Genomic DNA, 20886 nt, shown 5'->3' with positions numbered 1-20886 from the left:
AGGGCTGGAAGAACACCCTAGAGTGAGACTCAAAGAGCTCAAAAAGAACAGGAGTATTTGTGGCACCTTAGAGACTAACAAATTTATTTGAGCATAAGCGTTCGTGAGCTACTTATATGCTCAGATAAATGTGTGAGTCTCTGAGGTGCCCCAAGTCCTCCTGTTCTTTTTGTGGATACAGACTGACAGGGCCACCGCCACACTGGCACCTGCCAAAGAGCTCAGTCTGTCTCGTTTCTCAAAAGGAAGGCCGAGGGGAGAAAACGCTAGGTAGTAGAAGGCATGTAATCTCAGTAGTCAGGGAAAGGCAGAATAAGAGCCAAGGGCTGGAAGCTGAAGCCAGACAAAGTCCAATTCCAATAAAGCACAATTTTTTAACAGAAGGTGATTAACCAGTGGAACCAACTCCCACGGGAAGGGCTGGATTCTCCTTCTCTTGATGTCATCAGCTCTAGACTGGAGCCTTTCTGGAAGCTGTTCTAATCAAATGAGTTCTTGGGCTCAATCCTGGTGTAACTGGGCGAATGTCAATGGCCTGTGCCATGCAGGTGGACAGACTAGACGATTTAGTGTTCCCTAATCTATGAAAGGTGCCATGGGACTACAAACTGATTGAATCTGGGTTTCATGCCTCATCTGCAAGAAGGCACCTCCATCACAACGCCCCCTAGCCCCAGGCTAAGGTACTGGTTCGGTACTGACCCCACGGGAAGGCCACCATTTAGTGAATGCTTCGCAGCTCCTGTGTAAAGTGCCTCCGTGTGAATTCAGCTCCTGGAACTCACTGGCCTGCTAGCTGCGCGACAAGCAACGCCTGCTATCTTACCAGAATCTCTCGGCCATGGGAGACCTTCAGCAGGACCGGGAGCCGATCAGTGCCGACGAAATCATGTCTAGCAGGGCAAGAAAAACCACCAGGGTCAGCGAGAGAGAGAGAGAGAGGAAAACATTAAAAATCTAACCCTGTGCCTGGAGTGACAGAATCGAGGGTCACACAGTGAATGCGAGACAATTCATCTCCCTGCTAAAGAGAGTCACCGTAGAATAAGGGCCATTGACGCAGGGAGGGGCACAACTGTATTTGATATAGACACGCACCAATGTACAGGCCGAGCCCTGGAGCTCCTGGAGTCCAGAAGAGTTAGGGGCAATCAGGGTTAGACCCCAAGGGAATGCAAAGCTGGTTCATTTTTCTATACAGCGCCGCTGTCACTGACTCAGCCAGTCCCTGGGCCACCCTGATTTTTTGAAAAACTACTAATCGATAAAACCACACAAACCGGCTCTGGGAAGCAGCTCCCCAGCCACCTTTCCAGTCCCCACTCTGTCCAGCTAGCACAGTTTTAAAAGATATTAACGTGATTGCTGTAAAGACCACACTGGGGTCAGAAAAAAGGGGACAAAGTCAGAGGGACTTCTCTGGGGGCCTGCTGGGGACGCACCGTGTGATGGGAATGTTTCCAGCATTGAGGTACAGGAGGATCCTGGCAGGTACGCACTGACTCCTGTGGAAGGGAAGGCCCAGGAGAGGGGGGCATGAACTGTCACCTGTGAGAGAGCTGCACTGTTTGCTCCTGTCCTGGGAAGAGTCTTCCTGACTTTGGGGAAACACTGAAGAGCTGGTTGTCCTGAACTCTCATCTGGTGCAGCTCACTGGGGTTGAATTCTGTGTTTTCTGCCCAGTGCTCCACATCAATCTTCTGGTCAGACGGGAACAGAAAGGCCCTATGGACTCAGCAAAGCCAGTCAGCCAGAGCAGGAATGAGAATGGGCATCATTCCCCTTGTTCTGATGGTAAATATGCCAAGGTCTGGGATCATGAAGATATCAGCTTTAGCACAAGGCATGGAAGTGCTGGAAACTCCTCACCACTGCCATCCTGCCAGTCCCCCCCAGGCTTGGTCTGCAGAACCCTCTGGAACCCAATCCTGGGTTCCCCACACAGATAGAGCCATGAGTCTCAGGCCTGACCTGCAGGACACAAGATGGAGCCATGAAAACTGGGACAGTCCCGCACAGTTTGTGATGGGCAGCGACCCTTGCTTTTCCTCTGTAGAAGGGCCCCAGGTGGGTGATGGGACGGAGTTCAGCCCAGCCGGGTATTCAGAACCCTCCCGCTGAAGTCCCCTGTCAAATCTCCTCCAGCTCACCCCCTCAGAACACAGAGCCCCTTAGATGCCAAGTGCACTCAGTGCCCTGGGAGCAGCTCCGTGTCCTGGGGCAGCAGCTCTGATTCCAGAGGAAGGCACTGGGTTTAACGAGAGCTACGTACCATTCCACCGGCACCACCCCATTGTTCTCCAGCATGAGGATCACCACAGACGGCTCGGCTTCGATTGGAGCAGCCCCAAAGTTGAAATCCAGCAGGACGGGAGTGTGCACGGGAGGGACTGGGCAGATGCTGTGCAGGGCAGAGAAAGAGGAGATGAAATCAAGCCAAGAGGAAGGAAAGCTCCCTGGAGGTGCTGCTGGAGCTGGACATAACACAACTGCTGGGAGGCTCCTCCCTTGGGTAACAGCAGAAGCTCGTGACCTTCACTCCTCTCGAGGGCTCCACACTCCAGGAACATCAGCTGCCCAGAGGAGGCACCCAGATGCTTAAACACTTTCCCCTCCTCCTGAGAGCTGCCTCTGTCTAAGGTGGCTCTTCCCTTCACACCCATAAACTGCCACATGGGGAATCTCAACACCCAGAGGGGGCTGAGCGCGCTGGGTAGGCACAGCACACTTAGTGCCTAGAGCGGGCACAACACAGGTCACAGCAAGGAACCCCCCTGGCTGACCCAGGAGCGCTACTGCCCTCCTGAAAAGAGAGATGACTCCACACAGCACAGCCAGAATGGCAGCTCAGCCAGACGCTGGGCCCTGGAGAGGAGATGGGGGCCTGAGGGAGAGCAGTGCCCACCCAGGCTCACTGCATCACCTCTGGATGGCTGCACGCAGGGGAGCGGGGTGGGACTCATTCCCATTCTCCATGCCCTGCTACTATCCAGCAGGGCAATGCTGAGTCCATGGAGATGGGCCCAAGAAGAGAGGGAGAAAGGCGAGGTGAAATTCCAAGGTTTACAGCCTCCCCGCAGAGGGGAAAGGACAAGACAGGGCACACAGGCAGCGGGCCAGGGAGAGGTGAGGAGCTGCCTGCTTTGGGGCTGAGAAGGAGTCAGCAAAGATTTCTAGGTAACACCGAGCTGCAAATCAAACCCTCTGGCCATGCTTTCCCTGCCTGGATTGTACTGCAGGTTACAGACTCCTCTGGGCCAGGTCTCAAGTCACCTGTGCCTTGTGGGAACCCTGTAGGTGAGCTCTGCGGAGGTGGGGTCTCGCTCCAAGTACTGGTTCAGAGTTTCCAGTGCAAAGAGCCTCCAGAGGTGCAGCTTGCTGATGCCGCGGGCACTTCCTGCTGCACACACATCCGTGACGCAGACAGAGGGGTAGACGCCCGTCGCTACTACACAGCAGAGGGCCTGCTGCTCCCCTACCGTGTTTGCAGGATCCAGAGCTTGTGGGAGGAGAGACAAGAACTAGTCAGTGCAATGTTGAGGGAAGCTGCCCAGGCTGGGCTAGAAGTAGGGTCTGGATCCCCAACAGAGAGCCAGACCCCTGCCTGGCATGCCCGGGCACAAGTTTCAGAAGCAACCAACACATGACCATGTCTGTTATAAGACATATAAAGGGAAGCTGCCTGGGTGGGACATCGGCATGTGGAGGAGAGGGGACAATGTGGGGCCTGGGTGGACTGGGAACCATCTCTACCTCAGCACCCCAGGGCTCAGCTGTGTCAAACACCATCTCTGCAGACAGCATAGGGGCAAGGGAGAAAGCAAAACATCCCCTGTGAGTCCAGCCAAGCTGTTCAGCACAGAGACTCCCGCCGGCAGGAGTAATCCACTGGGAATGGAGGGAGGGACGCAGCTGGGAGCTGACATCTTCACAGATTCAGACACAGTTTATGTCTGGCGTAGAAAGGGCCCCCTGGCTGGATGGGATGGAATGGCCCTTTTGGTTCTTCCCGGCAAGCCAGGGCTCTCACCTTTAGGCATGGAAATGGTGTAACTGATTGACCAGGTGTAATGCAGTTGACGGGCTGGGCTGACGGTTACTTGAACAATGGCCTTTGACCTTGCAGGAATCATTCCCTTGTAATGATCCAGCTCTAAAGCTACATGAGAAAGGAAAGGGAGTCAGTACCGGGAGGGCACTGACCTCTTGGTCTCAGTATAATTCTCTCTCTATGTATATATCACACTATATCTGTATATACCGTGTTCAGAATGTACATATTTGTTCTGCACACACCTAGTGTGCCATTTTCAGTCCAGACCAAACACGGACACACACGAGTCCTCATGGAGGACTGTCCAGGACAAGCTCCAAGTGTCAATCTGGAGATTGTTTTGCTTCTAGCCCTGTTTAAAAAGGTGTGCACTGGTATTATTTTTAAAAGAAAGGTTTTTCTCCCCAAATCCAAAAACTTCTGAATTGATTTTGCTCAAAATTTTACCCTTTGAGCTGAAACTTTGAGCAGGACCCCAGCATGGAAATTTTCAGCTGAAGTGAGCAATACTGGTGGAACTGGTGAATGATGAGAACAGGAAGCTTTTGTTTTAGTAGACATTTGTTACACCTTTAACAATAGTGGCAGAGGTTTGTACAAGGTACCCAGTATAGAATGAGAGACAGACAGACAGACACACCTGCACCTTCTCAAACAGACCAGCTGTCACAGAAAGAATAGGTGTTTCTCGAGCTGGCAAGAGCAATTCATCCATTTTAGAATGCCTTTGTCTGCAATAAAAATGAGGCCCAATGCCCCCCACTCTACCTCCCCAAACATTCTTTCAATACCTAGCGGATCGCTGAGAACTTCCTCAGGGTCACACGGTCCTGTGATCATCTGCTCCACGTGGAGGATGTAGTTCAGAGAACAGGTCCCATTATTCAACAATACAAGGTCACAGGACTGCAGGCCGCCAACCAGAATGTTCCCTAGGTCCAGCTGCTCCTCTTGAGCCTAGAGCCCAAAGGCGGCACACAAGAATCAGGGTGGTATTGTTACATCACTGCCGACTGCTCAGGGGGCAGGACAAGGCTGCTATTTGGCTAGGCCAATATACACAGTGTAACGCAGCGATGTGCAAAGTTTGACTCCAGGACCCAATATGTACCAAGGAGATTATAAAGCATTGCCTGCTGGGACTTGTAGTCTTAATATGGACCTTTGCCCAACACATAGAGCAGGGGAGCTGCATAGGCACCTGATAACAAAAGGAAGGATGGGTGATGGATTCCTGCTGAATGCAAGGCCAACCCAGAAGCACAGCAGAGCGGGAGTAACATTCTTTCCTCTACCACCACCTCCCTCTCTCTGGAAAGAAGCCGCCACTGGGCTCCAAGTACCCTCCTCTAGTACATTACTAGGAGGCTGGAGATTCTGCTTAGCCAATTAATCCCCCGGGGAGATACTCCTTCTCTTCCCCCTCTCCCACATGCTGGTACTTACCCCAATGGTGCCCAGTGCCCCCTCGCCAATAACCCGCAGGGTGTAGCGGGTGCTCTCAGGAGACTCAGGGGCTGAACTCCCTTGGGGTCTCCACACTGACACCCAGCTTCGCAGGAGATACTTGGTCTCCTTGCCAGGAGTAAAGGTCCATGCCTGAGCCTAGAATCACAGGAGGGAGAGGGCATTCACTGGTGTACCCAGCCTCTCTGCTGCCCGGGCCAAGGAGTCAATTCCAAACACATTATGGAGCAGCTGACAATCCTGAGTGTATAAGACAGACAGCACCTTCCTCCCTCACTGCTGTCTTGGTCACACTCCAGCTTACCACCTGCCAGCTTCCATTCAGCTTTGGCCTGATCCTGATTGTGTCTCTGCCCATTACCTGACCCCTGTTTTGGGGGTTCTTACTGGGAACACACGCCCAGACATTCACAGCCAGGCCTTCTCAGAGGCTCCAGTTCTCGCTGCCCTCCACAATATATTTGCTCCTAGTGTCTGGAAGGAAACAAGCATGTGGTGAACCAAATCTACTTCAAGATCAAGCTGGAGGAAGCTGGCTAGGTCCTCTACCCAAAACCCGTACTGGCACCCTCCGCCCTTGGCCTATGGGGCTGTGAACTACTGCCATGTGTTTTTGCTCTCAGCTCTCTACAGCTGTATGGTGGGTGGCGAAAGAAAATGACTTCAGCAGAACTCACCAAGGCTTCGCTGGGCTGGATGACCCCTGTGGCGGGCTTGACGGACAGGACCTTGCTGTCAGACTCCTGGATCTTCCACTTGAAGTGCATTGGCAACCTTGTGCAGTTCTTTATGGTGTAAGTGCGTGTGGTTGAGGTTCCCACACAGGTAGGCTTGAAGTACAGATTCCCATCTCCTTCTAAGAGCAACAGAAGGGACTCGCCATTGCTCCGGAGCAGGATCTCCTATGGGACTCAGGGAAAGGGAATATACAGTAGCAGAAAATCTTAGCTGAGCTCTGAAAGAATCAGGCAGATTTGCATCTCCTTCCAAAAGGCACCTGGGATCACAACACGGCTGAGCTCAGAGGGGGAAGGACTCCGGGCCTGCCTGTTGGGCTGTCACGGACAGTTCTGGAGAGCAGGCACAAGGCAAGCAGGACAACAAGGGGCACCAGGCCCTGGAAGGCACCTGCTGTGCCAATAAGAAATGGGCACATTGACAATACCCAAAGGACATTTTAGAAGACTTTTGTCACGGAGTGTGGGGGAGTCCAGGCCCTGCACCCCTCTTCCTGGACTTCACTGAGACTCTCAGCCAGCCAGTAAAATGGAAGGTTTATCGGACAACAGGAACACAGTCTCAAACAGAGCTTGTGGGTACACCCAGGACCCCTCAGTCAAGTCCTTCTGGGGGAGCGGGGAGCTTAGACCCCAGCCCTGGGGTTCCCTGCGTTCCACCACCTAGCCCCAAACTGAAACTAACCCCCCCCAGCAGGCTCCCTTCTGCAGCCTCTGTTCACATTCCCGGGCAGAGGTGTTACCTCCCCCTCCCCCTCCTGGCTCAGGTGACAGGCTCTCAGGTCTCCCATTGAAACTCCCCTGCCACATTCCCAGGTCAACACTCCCCCCTCCCTGCTGCGTCACATCTCTCCCCCCTTGAGACTGAACTGAGCGGGGTCACTCTGACCAGTGACCTGGGGAAGTTCAGGGCCCCCTCTCCGGGACAGCGCATCCGCTATCATGTTGGCACGTCCCTTCACGTGGACTACGTCCATGTCATAATCCTGCAGGAGTAGGCTCCATCTCCGGAGCTTGACATTGGCTCCTTTCATCTGGTGCAGCCAGGTCAGGGGAGAGTGGTCGGTGTACACGGTGAAGTGTCGCCCGAAGAGATAGGGCTCTAGTTTCTTGAGGGCCCACACCATGGCCAGGCACTCCTTCTCGATGGCCGCGTAGTGTGGCTCCCGGGGTAGAAACTTCTTGCTCAGGTACACGATGGGGTGTCTCTCCCCCTTTCCATCCTCCTGCATTAACACTGCCCCTAGTCCCGTGTCTGAGGCATCAGTGAACACCATAAAGGGCTTGTCAAAGTCTGGGTTTGCTAGAACCCCTTCTCCCACAGGAACCTCTCCTGGCAGCCTCTCCTCATGGTCCAGACCACACTGAGGTCGGCCAGGTCCCTGAGCTTCCGCAAGGAGGGATCTTTCCTCAACTTGGCCTGGAACTCAGCAGCTGGGGAAGGGATGGGGCCCGGTTCCCTCTCACTGGCTGGGTCTGAGGCCACAGCCTCTCTGAGCCGTGCCCCTCGGCACTCCCTCCCAACCAGGGTAGGGTCCTGCACCTCCGGTATGGTACCCTCCCCAAGATCAGGGCGCAGTGCCCCTCGCCGGCTCTGGCTACGGGTCACAACCAGGGCGGTCTGGGGCTTGTTGGCCAGTCCTCTAGGTCTCCCCCCATCAAAACCTCAGTGGGCAAGTGGTGGTGCACCCCCACATCCTTGGGGCCCTCCTTGGCCCCCCCATTTCAGGGGTACCCTTGCCATGGGCACCTTGAATGGGGTCCCGCCCACCCCCATCAGGGTCAGGTAGGTGTTGGGCACCACCCGATCTGGGGCCACCACCTCGGGCCGGGCCAGTGTCACCTCCGCGCCCGTATCCCAGTATCCATTGACCTTCCTCCCATCCACCTCCTGGGGAACAAGGCACTCGCTCCAGAGGGACAGCCCCGCGCCCACCCTGTAAACCGAGCACCCTGAGTCCAGCCCTCTGGTGGAGCTGGCCTGGGGTACTCTTCCCCCCCGGAGCAGGTGGTAAGCTGGCAGCCCCCCTTGCCTGGGCGGTCTGCCCCTCATCCAGCTGGGTCCCTACCCAGTTAACCCTGGGTAGGTTGCGTCTGTTCAGTCTGTCCCTGAGCCTGGGGCACTGGGTCCGTACGTGGCCTCTCTGGCCACAGTGATAGCAGCTCAGGTCACGTTGGTCCCCTCGAGTGGGTCGGAGGGTCCCGACACCAGGCGTTCCCCTTGGGAGGGGGTTCTCCACATTTCCCCGCTGGGAGTTCACAGGGTGACTCTCTCTCTGCATCAGGGGGGCCTGTTCTTTTGGGATTCCTCCCTGCTACCCCCTGACCAACTGTTCACAAACTCGTTGGTCAGCTGCCCTGCATGCTGCAGGTTCTGTAGCTTTTTGTCCACCAACCACAGCCTCAGGTCGGAAGGGCACTGATCATACAGTTGCTCCAGTATGATTAGGTCAAGCAGGTCCTCTTTAGCTTGGGCCCCAGCTGTCCACTTGCGGGCATACCCCTGCATTCGGTTGACCAGTTGTAGGTAGGTGACCTCAGGCGTTTTACGCTGACTCCGGAACCTTCTCCGGTACATCTCGGGGGTCAGCCCAAACTCAGGGAGCAGGGCCTGTTTGAACAGTTCGTAGTCCCCTGCCTCCGCCCCTGTCATTTGGCTGTACACCTCCATGGCTTTGGGGTCCAGTAAGGGGGTGAGAAACTGGAGCCTGTCTGCAGGGTCAACCCTGTGCATCTCGCAGGCATTCTCAAAGGCCGTCAAGAAGCTATCTGTGTCCTCCCCCTCCTTCCGCTGGGCCAGGAAGCACTTATCAAAGCTCCTTGCAGTCTTGGGTCCCCCCACACTCACAGCACTCACCCACCCCACTGCTCCTTAGCCTGGCCAGCTCCAGTTCATGCTGTCTTTGAATCATAGAACCATAGAATATCAGGGTTGGAAGGGACCCCAGAAGGTCATCTAGTCCAACCCCCTGCTCGAAGCAGGACCAATTCCCAGTTAAATCATCCCAGCCAGGGCTTTGTCAAGCCTGACCTTAAAAACCTCTAAGGAAGGAGATTCTACCACCTCCCTAGGGAACGCATTCCAGTGTTTCACCACCCTCTTAGTGAAAAAGTTTTTCCTAATATCCAATCTAAACCTCCCCCACTGCAACTTGAGACCATTACTCCTTGTTCTGTCATCTGCTACCATTGAGAACAGTCTAGAGCCATCCTCTTTGGAACCCCCTTTCAGGTAGTTGAAAGCAGCTATCAAATCCCCCCTCATTCTTCTCTTCTGCAGGCTAAACAATCCCAGCTCCCTCAGCCTCTCCTCATAACTCATGTGTTCCAGACCCCTAATCATTTTTGTTGCCCTTCGCTGGACTCTCTCCAATTTATCCACATCCTTCTTGTAGTGTGGGGCCCAAAACTGGACACAGTACTCCAGATGAGGCCTCACCAATGTCGAATAGAGGGGAACGATCACGTCCCTCGATCTGCTCACTATGCCCCTACTTATACATCCCAAAATGCCATTGGCCTTCTTGGCAACAAGGGCACACTGCTGACTCCTATCCAGCTTCTCGTCCACTGTCACCCCTAGGTCCTTTTCCGCAGAACTGCTGCCTAGCCATTCGGTCCCTAGTCTGTAGCTGTGCATTGGGTTCTTCCGTCCTAAGTGCAGGACCCTGCACTTATCCTTATTGAACCTCATCAGATTTCTTTTGGCCCAATCCTCCAATTTGTCTAGGTCCTTCTGTATCCTATCCCTCCCCTCCAGCGTATCTACCACTCCTCCCAGTTTAGTATCATCCGCAAATTTGCTGAGAGTGCAATCCACACCATCCTCCAGATCATTTATGAAGATATTGAACAAAACCGGCCCCAGGACCGACCCTTGGGGTACTCCACTTGATACCGGCTGCCAACTAGACATGGAGCCATTGATCACTACCCGTTGAGCCCGACAATCTAGCCAGCTTTCTACCCACCTTATAGTGCATTCATCCAGCCCATACTTCCTTAACTTGCTGACAAGAATACTGTGGGAGACCGTGTCAAAAGCTTTGCTAAAGTCAAGAAACAATACATCCACTGCTTTCCCTTCATCCACAGAACCAGTAATCTCATCATAAAAGGCGATTAGATTAGTCAGGCATGACCTTCCCTTGGTGAATCCATGCTGGCTGTTCCTGATCACTTTCCTCTCATGCAAGTGCATCAGGATTGATTCTTTGAGGACCTGCTCCATGATTTTTCCAGGGACTGAGGTGAGGCTGACTGGCCTGTAGTTCCCAGGATCCTCCTTCTTCCCTTTTTTAAAGATTGGCACTACATTAGCCTTTTTCCAGTCATCCGGGACTTCCCCCGTTCGCCACGAGTTTTCAAAGATAATGGCCAATGGCTCTGCAATCACAGCCGCCAATTCCTTCAGCACTCTCGGATGCAACTCGTCCGGCCCCATGGACTTGTGCACGTCCAGCTTTTCTAAATAGTCCCTAACCACCTCTATCTCCACAGAGGGCTGGATATCTCTTCCCCATTTTGTGATGCCCAGCGCAGCAGTCTGGGAGCTGACCTTGTTAATGAAGACAGAGGCAAAAAAAGCATTGAGTACATTAGCTTTTTCCACATCCTCTGTCACTAGGTTGCCTCCCTCATTCATTAAGGGGCCCACACTTTCCTTGGCTTTCTTCTTGTTGCCAACATACCTGAAGAAACCCTTCTTGTTACTCTTGACATCTCTTGCTAGCTGCAGCTCCAGGTGCGATCTGGCCCTCCTGATATCATTCCTACATGCCCGAGCAATATTTTTATACTCTTCCCTGGTCATATGTCCAACCTTACACTTCTTGTAAGCTTCTTTTTTATGTTTAAGATCCGCTAGGATTTCACCATTAAGCCAAGCTGGTCGCCTGCCATATTTACTATTCTTTCGACTCATCGGGATGGTTTGTCCCTGTAACCTCAACAGGGATTCCTTGAAATACAGCCAGCTCTCCTGGACTCCTTTCCCCTTCAAGTTAGTCCCCCAGGGGATCCTGGCCATCCGTTCCCTGAGGGAGTCGAAGTCTGCTTTCCTGAAGTCCAGGGTCCGTATCCTGCTGCTTACCTTTCTTCCCTCCGTCAGGATCCTGAACTCAACCAACTCATGGTCACTGCCTCCCAGATTCCCATCCACTTTTGCTTCCCCCACTAATTCTACCCGGTTTGTGAGCAGCAGGTCAAGAAAAACGCCCCCCCTAGTTGGCTCCTCTAGCACTTGCGCCAGGAAATTGTCCCCTACGCTTTCCAAAAACTTCCTGGATTGTCTATGCACTTTGTTTCTCCTTCTCCTCCTGCTCATGCCTACGTTGCCTCTCCTTCTCCTGACGTTCCCTCTCCTTCTCCTAAAGTTCCCTCTCCTTCTCCTCCTGCTCATGTTGACGTTGTTTCTCCTCATGTTGACGTTACTTTTCATGATCCTCCAGCTCCCTCATTTTCATCTGCCTCTCCCATTCCAGCTGCATCCGCTCCAGGGATGGGGAGCTCCGTCGGGAGGATCCCCTGCTGGCTGCCGGGGTCAGGGTGCCCTCGGTATTCGCCGGGCTTCCCCCAACCCTTTCCCCAGGCCCAGGTAGGAAGGGTCTCGGGATGTCCTCGGCAGCAGTCTGACCCCTCCCAGCCCGGTCAGGCCCCAGGGCCCACGCTGCGTCCACCGGGCGGCTTCCCTCAGGGACAGGGATTGGGTCATCCTTCTCCTCCAACTGGGCAATCAGCTGTTCCTTGGTGGACCTCCCAATGCGCAGCCCCCTCTGCCTGTACAGCTCCACCAGGTCGCTCTTCAGGCATTTAGCGTACATCTCCCTGCTGGCCACTCACAGGCCTGGGCGGCTTTCCATGGTTTCCAGGAAAAACCCCGAGGGTGCCAGTCCTTCTTGAGGTCACTACCTCTTTGCCAGGGTCGAGCTGCAGACACCTCTGCCCCGGGACCACTCACTGCAATCCCCCGGGGGACCCTGTTACTGCAAAAGTCCTTCTCTCTGGTCACACACTCCCAGGGGTTAACCGCCTCCTGAAACCTTCTCTCTCTGAATCTTCAGCACGCCTGGTCCCCGTCAATCCCCCTTCATTTTACTGCTCCCCAGTCACTTACTGCAGGAAGCGCCATCCATGGGGTGCAGTAGATCCCACCGCTACCACCAGTTGTCACAGACTGTGGGGGAGTCCAGGCCTTGCACCCCTCTTCCTGGGATTCACCGAGACTCTCAGCCAGCCAGTAAAACAGAAGGTTTATTGGACAACAGGGCACAGTCTCAAACAGAGCTTGTGGGCACAGCCAGGACCCCTCAGTCAAGTCCTTTTGGGGGAGCAGGGAACTTAGACCCCAGTCCTGGGGTTCCCTGCATTCCATCACCCAGCACCAAACTGAAACTAACCCCCCCCAGCAGGCTCTCTCCTGCAGCCTCTGTTCACATTCCTGGGCTCACATTCACCTCCCCCTCCCCCTCCTGGCTCAGGTTACAGGCTCTCAGGTCTCCCATTGAAACTCCCCTGCCACATTCCCAGGTCAACACTCCCCCTCCCTGCTGCGTCACAACTTTAAATTCCCATTTCCAAAACAGAAGAAACAAACTACCAAAAAGGAGAAATAACCAGGCCCACGGTGAAGGTTATCACAAAGAGAGAGACCAGAATACAAAACAGCCCTTCTATCCTTGCTCTACCTGGGTGTACTTGGGATAGGAGTTCAGCTGCAAGGACAGGATGTGCTGGTGTGTGGCCATGTCCACCGGCTGCGTTGAGAGAAGGAAGATTTGGTGGGCTCCTGGGGCTACGGACCCTGAGCAGGGTTTGACCAAAACGGAGGGACAGATGTCCTGGTTCATGCAGAAGGTGATCGGGGAAGTGCCAACGTTCCAGAGCAGCACGCTGCGGTAGGTGTTGGTGTTCGGACCCACCGCAGGGAAAACCTGATGGACAGAAAGCGAGCCGGGAGGGCTGGGTTCATTTCAGAAGGCCAATTTACACAGGAAATCTTTGTCTAGTTGAATTTCCCTTTCCAAAGTCTGACAAGTGCCAGCCTGAGCCCTAGGTGAACCCTGCCACTACTTCTAAGGAAGCAAGAGAGGAAAGTGAATTCACTCTAAAGTGGGCAAAGTGCGGCCAACAGCAACCCATGGAGCTGTGAGGACTGCACCTGCCCACTCCTTTATTTGTCTGAAGTGGCCTGCTGAGACTCCAAGCCCAGCATGCAATGCTTCTTACCAATCCAAACAGCCAGGCTGCACACTGGGACCAGCGACCTCTGCAGGCCCTGCTTCTGGGTTAAAGACAAAGATGGCTGCAATCTGCTCCACTTTATGCAAATCACATGTGGCTATTGGGTTCTTGGCAAGTTACCCAGGCAGCCCCTGGGCTAGCTGGGGAGTCTCGCCTGACGTCTCAGGAGGACTCTTCCTAGAAGGCTGCAGGCTCCTGGAGTCGGATCTTCCTTAGCCTCATGGGAAGGACGACGACCCCTGTGCCGGAGAAGCAGCAGCAAGAGCCTGGCTTACGTCGCACTTTGCCTTGCAGGAGACCTCTCTTCCAATGAAGTCTTGGTGCACCGCTCTGCTGCTGACCCCCCAGCCCAGTGGACGGAGAGGGGAGAGGGGCGAACTCAGCAGTCCTTACCAGTGACGAGATCAGCTTTGACAGGAAGGACCAAGATGTTCACTGCAAGCTGGGACACAAGAGAACTGGGATACAGGGGGACCCCCCGACCTGTCCTAAGCTGGGAGTCTCCATACAGTAGGAAGCCACCCAAAGCATGTCTCTGACTAGGACAGCAGGAAAGAGGGTTCTGTACTCCAGGACTCTCCACATCAAAGATTCACCACATACTTCCATGTGACACACACTAACCACACTCACCTTGGGGGAGTCCAGGACATAATGCGGAATGAAGTGCTGCCGATCTGCTTCAAAGGTGTGGCCCCTCAGCCGGATGGTCAGGCACCAGGATGGACACATGGTGCTGTCCTCCTCAATGTTACTATAGTGTCTCAGCACCTGCAGGCAAAGGAGAAAGAGAATCGTGCATCTGTGGGGAGGGAATGTGCCACAGAACCATCTTTAAATGAGATAGCACATGGGCCAGCATGAGCAGCCATTCATGAGATTGCCACCCTCAGGGGATACAGAGGAGATGACATGCGTCAGGGAAGCAGAGCTGGTCAGGGCGGGATCAGGAATGACCTCCAGAGAGTGACATCCCAATGCCTGGAGACCTTCGCTGTCTATCTTATGTACTTATCTGGCCCCCACTACTGCAGGTATCTGAGCTTCACAATCTTTAATGCATTTACCCTCACCACGCGCCTGTGACATGCTCTTATCGCCATATTACAGCAACTGAACCCCAGAGAAACTAAGTGACATGCCCAAGGTGACACAGGAAGCCTGTGGAAGAGCTGGGAACTCAACCTTGGTCTTCTGAGTCCTGGACGAGTGCCTCAACCATTGAACCAACTCTTCGCTCCCCAGCCATCCTGCCGCTCACACTGACTGGCCTGAACTCAGGACATGGCAAGAGGAGGGTGTCAGTGAAATGATTCTCAATCATTTTGTTGTCAAACTTTGTGGGTACTTCCAAGCCTGCCCACAGACCGGGAAGGATCAGCAATGGAACAGGCAGCTGGTTGGGGAGCATTTATCCTCCTTAGGTTACTCACTAAGACCAGAGAAAGTCTGATATAACAAAATGCCATTTAAAGAAAGCCAACTCAGCCTAACCCACCCAAACAGTGTTGTGGCAATGTGATTTCTCCTTAACTCACTCCCTACCTTGGGACTGGAGCACTGGGGTGGACAGATCTTAGGCCCAACAAGGTGAAAGCCATAGGTCTAGATTTCAGTCAAGCCCTTGACATTAATGCTGCTGCATTTGGTGTGGATACTGGTAACTCCTACTGACCTTGTAGAAGGCAAAGCCTTCCAGCTCTGCTGCATACAGAGTGTTGAGCTGAGAGGGCTGGAAAATGAGGCGAAAGGCTGTGGATTTCAGAGGTGGGATGTCGCAGGTTTCAGGGGTCACTAGGAAGGGACTCTCCGGCCTGCATGTCCACGTAACAGTGATCTTTCCTTTGGTGTGATTGGTCAGGCAGAGAGGAAGTGGTTCCACCTCTTGGAGCCGCACACAGCAACCAAAATCAAACTCCCTAACGCTGACACTGACGTGAGGGGGAAAGATGGTGAGGTCGCTGGTTATGCCATCATGGAAATATTCAGTCATGGGGTCAATGTATGGGTACTCCTCAGGGGGCTTGTCTTCAGGGACCTAGGAGAAGGAAACAGATCTCTGTCTACCTCAGGGGTAAGCACTATAGTAAAGCACACTCCCTTGAGGGAAATGATTCTCAAGACATGGGAGCCAGGAGACCCCACAGCCCTGACTGCCAATGCAACCGACAAGCTGTAGTTAAGCACAGAGGACTTCCCCTTTATAGCATGTTTCCCAGGAAAGCTCAGCATTTAGGATCCAAGAAGGCTCCTGCTTTTTAGCCAAATTTCAATCTGAGGTTGACTGAGGCAAGAGAAAGTCCAGTGATTCATTCAAAGGCACACAGTGGGCTACTAACTGAGTCGGGATAAGAACTCAGGCAGATGAATGCCAATATATGCTATGTTTCAGAGTAACAGCCGTGTTAGTCTGTATTCGCAAAAAGAAAAGGAGGACTTGTGGCACCTTAGAGACTAACCAATTTATTTGAGCATAAGCTTTCATGCATCCGATGAAGTGAGCTGTAGCTCACGAAAGCTTATGCTCAAATAAATTGGTTAGTCTCTAAGGTGCCACAAGTCCTCCTTTTCTTTTTGCAAATATATGCTATGTACATTTGTAACTGCACAATTAGCATGAAGGCATCTGCAGTGAGCAACCGGTACCCTGCTGGGCAGAGCAAGGGCAGCGTGGCATCTGCCCAAGGCAGCCCATACCTGTGGAGGCAGCTTGAGGGCTCTGTTTTCATCCATCTGCAGCTTCCCCTCCCTCAGCATCGAGCTCAGGATGTCGGGTGGGTAGAAGGTCAGCCCTCGCGCCATGTTGGTTCTGTACCACGAGAGATGTCTTGGCCGCAGGATGGCTGGTTTAGTTGTATCAGAATGGCAGGTACCAAACAAATCCAGGAACAATGGATTCTGGGGAAGTGCCAGAAACACTTGCAGGAAACAGGCTACTTTGACTGCCCTCCGGTTGGCTGCTTTTCCTGTTACGCAACACCCCACCCCCCAAAGTGTAAGTTACGACTTAGCACTGTGTAAACACACACCACCATTGACATTGCCTCTGGATTTGGCCCAATATCTTTGCTAGAATTAGGGAAGGATGTAGGTGGCACACGATGCAAGGTCAGTGCACCAGACTTTCACTTCCAGACACCTAACCTGACTCACAAGGGAGAGGAGTTTGCAGATCTCCCTCTAGTACTGGTGAACATCAACAATCTACCACACCACCTGGCAGAATACACCCCAGTGAAGAGTCTGCTCAGAAAAGGCCCAGGCTGGATTAGCAGGAGACGCAGTGATGGATTTACAGGGCTACGTAGGGGAACCCAGGACTAGAAGAGAAGGAAGCATTGCAGACAGGTCAGGGTTGAGGTGGGGGGCCCTGTAGGCCAGGCTGTGAAAGAGAGCCCCACCCTGGAACAGGAGGGTACTGCAGGTCAGGATTGAGGTGCGCTGGCAGAGCCATGTGGGGGAAGCTCGTGTACCACAACCCGTACCAACACAGTGTGTGTTCATAGCCCTACATTCATCAACAAACAAGGGGAGGGAAGCAATTTGTGTTTCATTTTTTAACCTGGTGTTAGAGACAGACGTCTTGCTCTGAAATGAGCGCAGTTGCCTGGTACCTAACACAGCCAGATCGAATAGATGACACTAGCCCTTGACCCTATACACATCTCCTCAGCAGAATGACGGGCAGCACTCTCCTGTCACTTACAGATCCCTTCCTTCTCTGGAGACACATAACCACGAGATGAGCAGGGTTCTGTAACAGCATGTTACCCATCCCCTCTCTGATGCAAGTTCCCAAACAGAAAAGATTTCCTTCATTCTTGGACATCTCAGTAACAGCGTCACCCGTTGCCCCTCCTACCTGGTGATGGACGAGGCAAACCACTCTGCGGTAACAGATGATAGGGTGAGCAGGCCGAAAGGTCACCCTCAGGATGAGAGTGGCCATCCCGCTCAGGACTCCACATGGGCAATCAAAGGAGAAGACGCTCTCTCTGCCATCAATGTCAAACTGGTAATAGGCAGGGACATCCGAAATGTTGCTGATTTCCAAAGGCTGCGTCAAACACTCTCCAAGGTTGAGCCAGCCAAAGTTCATGAAGGAATGTTGCAGGAACACTAAAGGACCTGGAACAACAACCAATGCCTGGGTCTTTCATACTAATTTCTGTCCCTGCAGCACACTCTATTCCAGCCAAAGTGGATCATCCCAAGTCAGAAACGAATCATCTGACAGGTTCCCTGAATCAATCTGCCTCAGCAAACAGCTGGACGTGCTCTTCCAATAGCCTCATGCCCAAGCACAAGCGGGTGGTAGAATTTACACCCCACTACGGCCAAGAAGAACATGGAACCCTGCAGAAGGCCAGTCCCAGCCCATGTCCTGGGGCACTCCGTCAGCCACTCCCCTACCCCACAATGAGAAGGGGGCCTGAAGACGTGGGGGACTGTCCTTTGATACCTTTGCATGATCCAATCACCTTCAGGACCGTTTGGGTGAGGTTCCCTACCGGCTTGATGGTGAAATAGTCCACACTCTGCACCCCTACTGTGTGGGGGCTAAAACGCACAGAGATAAGCAGCTTCCCATTGGCTGGAACAATGGCCTGTGTGACATCACAAGAGAAGACATAATCCCAGAGCAGGGGTTCCTTTGCTCTCTCAATCCTAAACGGGACGCTGACCTGTGAGGGGAAGACGAGCAGGTTCATACAGTTCTGGTCCAGATTAGGCTGCTCTGCATTTTGAAGACTATCAGTTTAAGATCTGTGTTCTTATGTCAGCCGAGCCCTGCGTAGGCAAATGTACTTGTCTTCCCCCTTGGAGAGCTGGGTCTTATTTACAGCGAGTCACAAGTGACGTGAGTTGGGGAGAACCTCCCCCTGGTTTCTAGTGGGCATCTGCCTACGTTCCCAAAGCAGCAAGGTTAGCTGCTTCTGTTCAGGAGACACCAAGACCGGGTTTGCCACAGGGTGAGGCAGCTCAGAACTGTGGTGCATCAGCCCTGCTGGGTGAGGTCCAGCACTGGAATAGCACAGGGTCCAGCACTGGAATAGCAGGTCAGAACTGAGGTGCATTGCAGAGCTGTCTGAGGAAGCCAGCACAGCACCCACCTGCATGGTCACTGACTATCTGCCCCTCAGTCTGTTCAGCACCCAACTCAGCCAAAACACTAAGCAGCCAATGAGGCCTGACAGCAAAATGCCCATCCGGAGAAGGGAGCTCACCCTCCTTTGGGGTCAGCTGGCTACACAGTGTAAAGCAGGTGCCTTTCCTGATTTCCCAGGAAATGCTGCCATCTGCTGGGCTGCTTTTAGGGACAGTAGAGAGACAAGGTCAGCGAGGTCATATCTTTTATTGGACCAACTTCTGGTGGTGAGAGACCAGCTTTCAGGCTTACACAGAGCTCTGCTCCTTTAGGGATGGTTGTCTTTTGTGTCCCAGAAAGCATCAGCCAATGGAATGTAAAGCTGCAGAAGGGGCCGGCTAACTACTGTTATTCCCACTCAGACTGATACCCATCTCTACTGCTTCCTGTCCCCTATCCCCGTCTGGCTGTTCAGACACCTGTTTTACCCTGTAAGAATCTTAGACAAGGACAGGGACTGACTGACTGACTAACAGGGCCCTCGTCCCTGCTTGGGATTTCTGGATGCTTTCACAACAGAAACAAGAATAAAGGAGAAGGCTTCCTTAGTCTGTTTCTCAGGCTTTACAACCTGTGGTTGATTCTCCCCTCCTCTGTGCTCTTATCTTCTAAATCGATGATCCCCTTCCACATCCAACCCGTAAAGTGAGTGAGAACCGGCTGGCCTAACAGTGTGAAACAGGCGGTTTGTTTTGATGGAAAACAACCAAGGTTCTTGAGCCCCAAGGTAGAGCATGTCCTCCTCGCCAGCAAGGCTCAGCCAAACCCCAGGGGTACATCAAACAAGCTGCAGGAGAGGCACTTGGGTATGAAAAACCACCAACCCAAGAAAGACATCTCTCTGGCACCAGGACAGACAGAGATCACTCTGAAACCCAGGGTTAGAACTATGCAACCCCAACGAAGTCAGCAGGGCTCCTGGGTGTATCAGAGCAGATTTTAGCCCCATCACTAAAGAGCATTGAAAGGCAGTTTACTTGGCGAGTTAGGACACCATGGTATTATTGTGGTATTATTTATGTCGTGTGTTGCCACCTCTGACATTTGACTGATCAGCACTGGCAGATCGGGGTGCAGGGTGGCCAGGACCAGAATAGCAGGGTGTCAGGAAACAGGGTGTTGGCCATTCTCTGTGTCCAGACCCCTGCACACACCTGCCCTCTAGGGCTCTGCAATGATCATACACCCTTACGCCACCACCTAGATACTTAAGAACTGCCTAGGAGAAACTGAGGCACCCCCACACTATTCAGAGGAAACATTAAGAACAGTCCCACTTCATCACATCTCTCCCCCCTTCAAGATCGAATTGAGTGGGGTCACTTTAGCCAGTGACCTGGGGAAGTTAGAAGCCACCAGCGTTCCCATGGATGCCCCAGCATCTCTCCCATTCCTTGGTGGGAGTTACACCAGGCCCTTCCAGTTTCATGCCCTCCCTTAGGTCGGGGGTGATCGATAGCACTCGCAGGCCGCATGTGGGAAGGTTTATCCGGCCTGTGCCCTTTGGCCACTCCAAAACCCCAGGGGATCAAACTGGGATTGGGTCTTCTCCCCAACAAGCTGGCCAAACACAGCCACTTGGTTATTGGACTGTTTAACTTTCCTAACAGTTTTCACTCCATCTGAGATCTTCTCAAAGCTATCCACACTGGATCTTTCAACAGGACAGTCAGTGGATCCATTCACAACAGAAAATTTCTGGCTGTTAGGAACTGAAACTGTCTTAATTAAATCACTTTCACACCCTTCAGTTGCAGTAAACTGCTTGTAAAGACTCCATGAGGATTCCTTTCCCTAGGGCTTTTCCAACAATTCACTCCTCACAGAAATTCTGCTCTTACCCTTTTCACCTAGGGCTTGCTCTAGAGGAACACTTTCCTGAGCAAGAACAGACTCTTTCTGGGTCTCCCTTACATCCAGAATTACCTCTGGCCCATCCAGCGGATTCCTACACAATCCCCTTTCAGGCAAACTTACAGACTTCCTAGATAAAAGGTCAGAAGCATTCTCCTTCCCTTTGCCACACACAAGTTCAGGAATCTTTTCCCTCTTGCTACAGGTTTCCAGACCCTCAGTAGGTAACACAATCACATCACCTTCATGCTCTCCTTGTGCCCTGGCTAGGATCTCACCCTGATTAATCAGAGTTGCGACACCCTTTCCCAACAACACACTAGCAACAGGCAAAATACAAGCACCAGAATTGTCGGGTCTCTGGGATTTTACATAGACACTGA

General features: G+C 52.9%; 1 protein-coding gene across 7 annotated transcripts in view; it reads right to left on the bottom strand.

Annotated features, from left to right (window-relative positions):
• Positions 1-20886, bottom strand: part of CFAP65 (cilia and flagella associated protein 65) — a 56867-nt gene that overhangs the window by 25934 nt on the left and 10047 nt on the right. For 6 of the 7 annotated variants that reach the window (XM_073304873.1, XM_073304874.1, XM_073304876.1 and 3 more), the window contains 14 exons: positions 17963-18185; positions 17363-17628; positions 16198-16398; positions 15176-15538; positions 14134-14271; positions 12945-13190; positions 6199-6423; positions 5501-5659; positions 4846-5011; positions 4031-4159; positions 3274-3499; positions 2273-2401; positions 1549-1725; positions 827-893 (listed from right to left, as the gene is read on the bottom strand). In XM_073304873.1, the coding sequence (XP_073160974.1) occupies positions 827-893; positions 1549-1725; positions 2273-2401; positions 3274-3499; positions 4031-4159; positions 4846-5011; positions 5501-5659; positions 6199-6423; positions 12945-13190; positions 14134-14271; positions 15176-15538; positions 16198-16398; positions 17363-17628; positions 17963-18185 (2715 nt within the window). The remainder of the gene's footprint in view (positions 1-826; positions 894-1548; positions 1726-2272; positions 2402-3273; positions 3500-4030; positions 4160-4845; positions 5012-5500; positions 5660-6198; positions 6424-12944; positions 13191-14133; positions 14272-15175; positions 15539-16197; positions 16399-17362; positions 17629-17962; positions 18186-20886) is intronic. The other variant, XM_073304875.1, reaches the window with a different exon arrangement.

The sequence above is a fragment of the Lepidochelys kempii genome, chromosome 11, assembly GCF_965140265.1.
Source record: "Lepidochelys kempii isolate rLepKem1 chromosome 11, rLepKem1.hap2, whole genome shotgun sequence".
Classification (NCBI taxonomy): domain Eukaryota; kingdom Metazoa; phylum Chordata; order Testudines; family Cheloniidae; genus Lepidochelys; species Lepidochelys kempii.
This window is presented reverse-complemented; position numbering and strand designations above follow the sequence as displayed.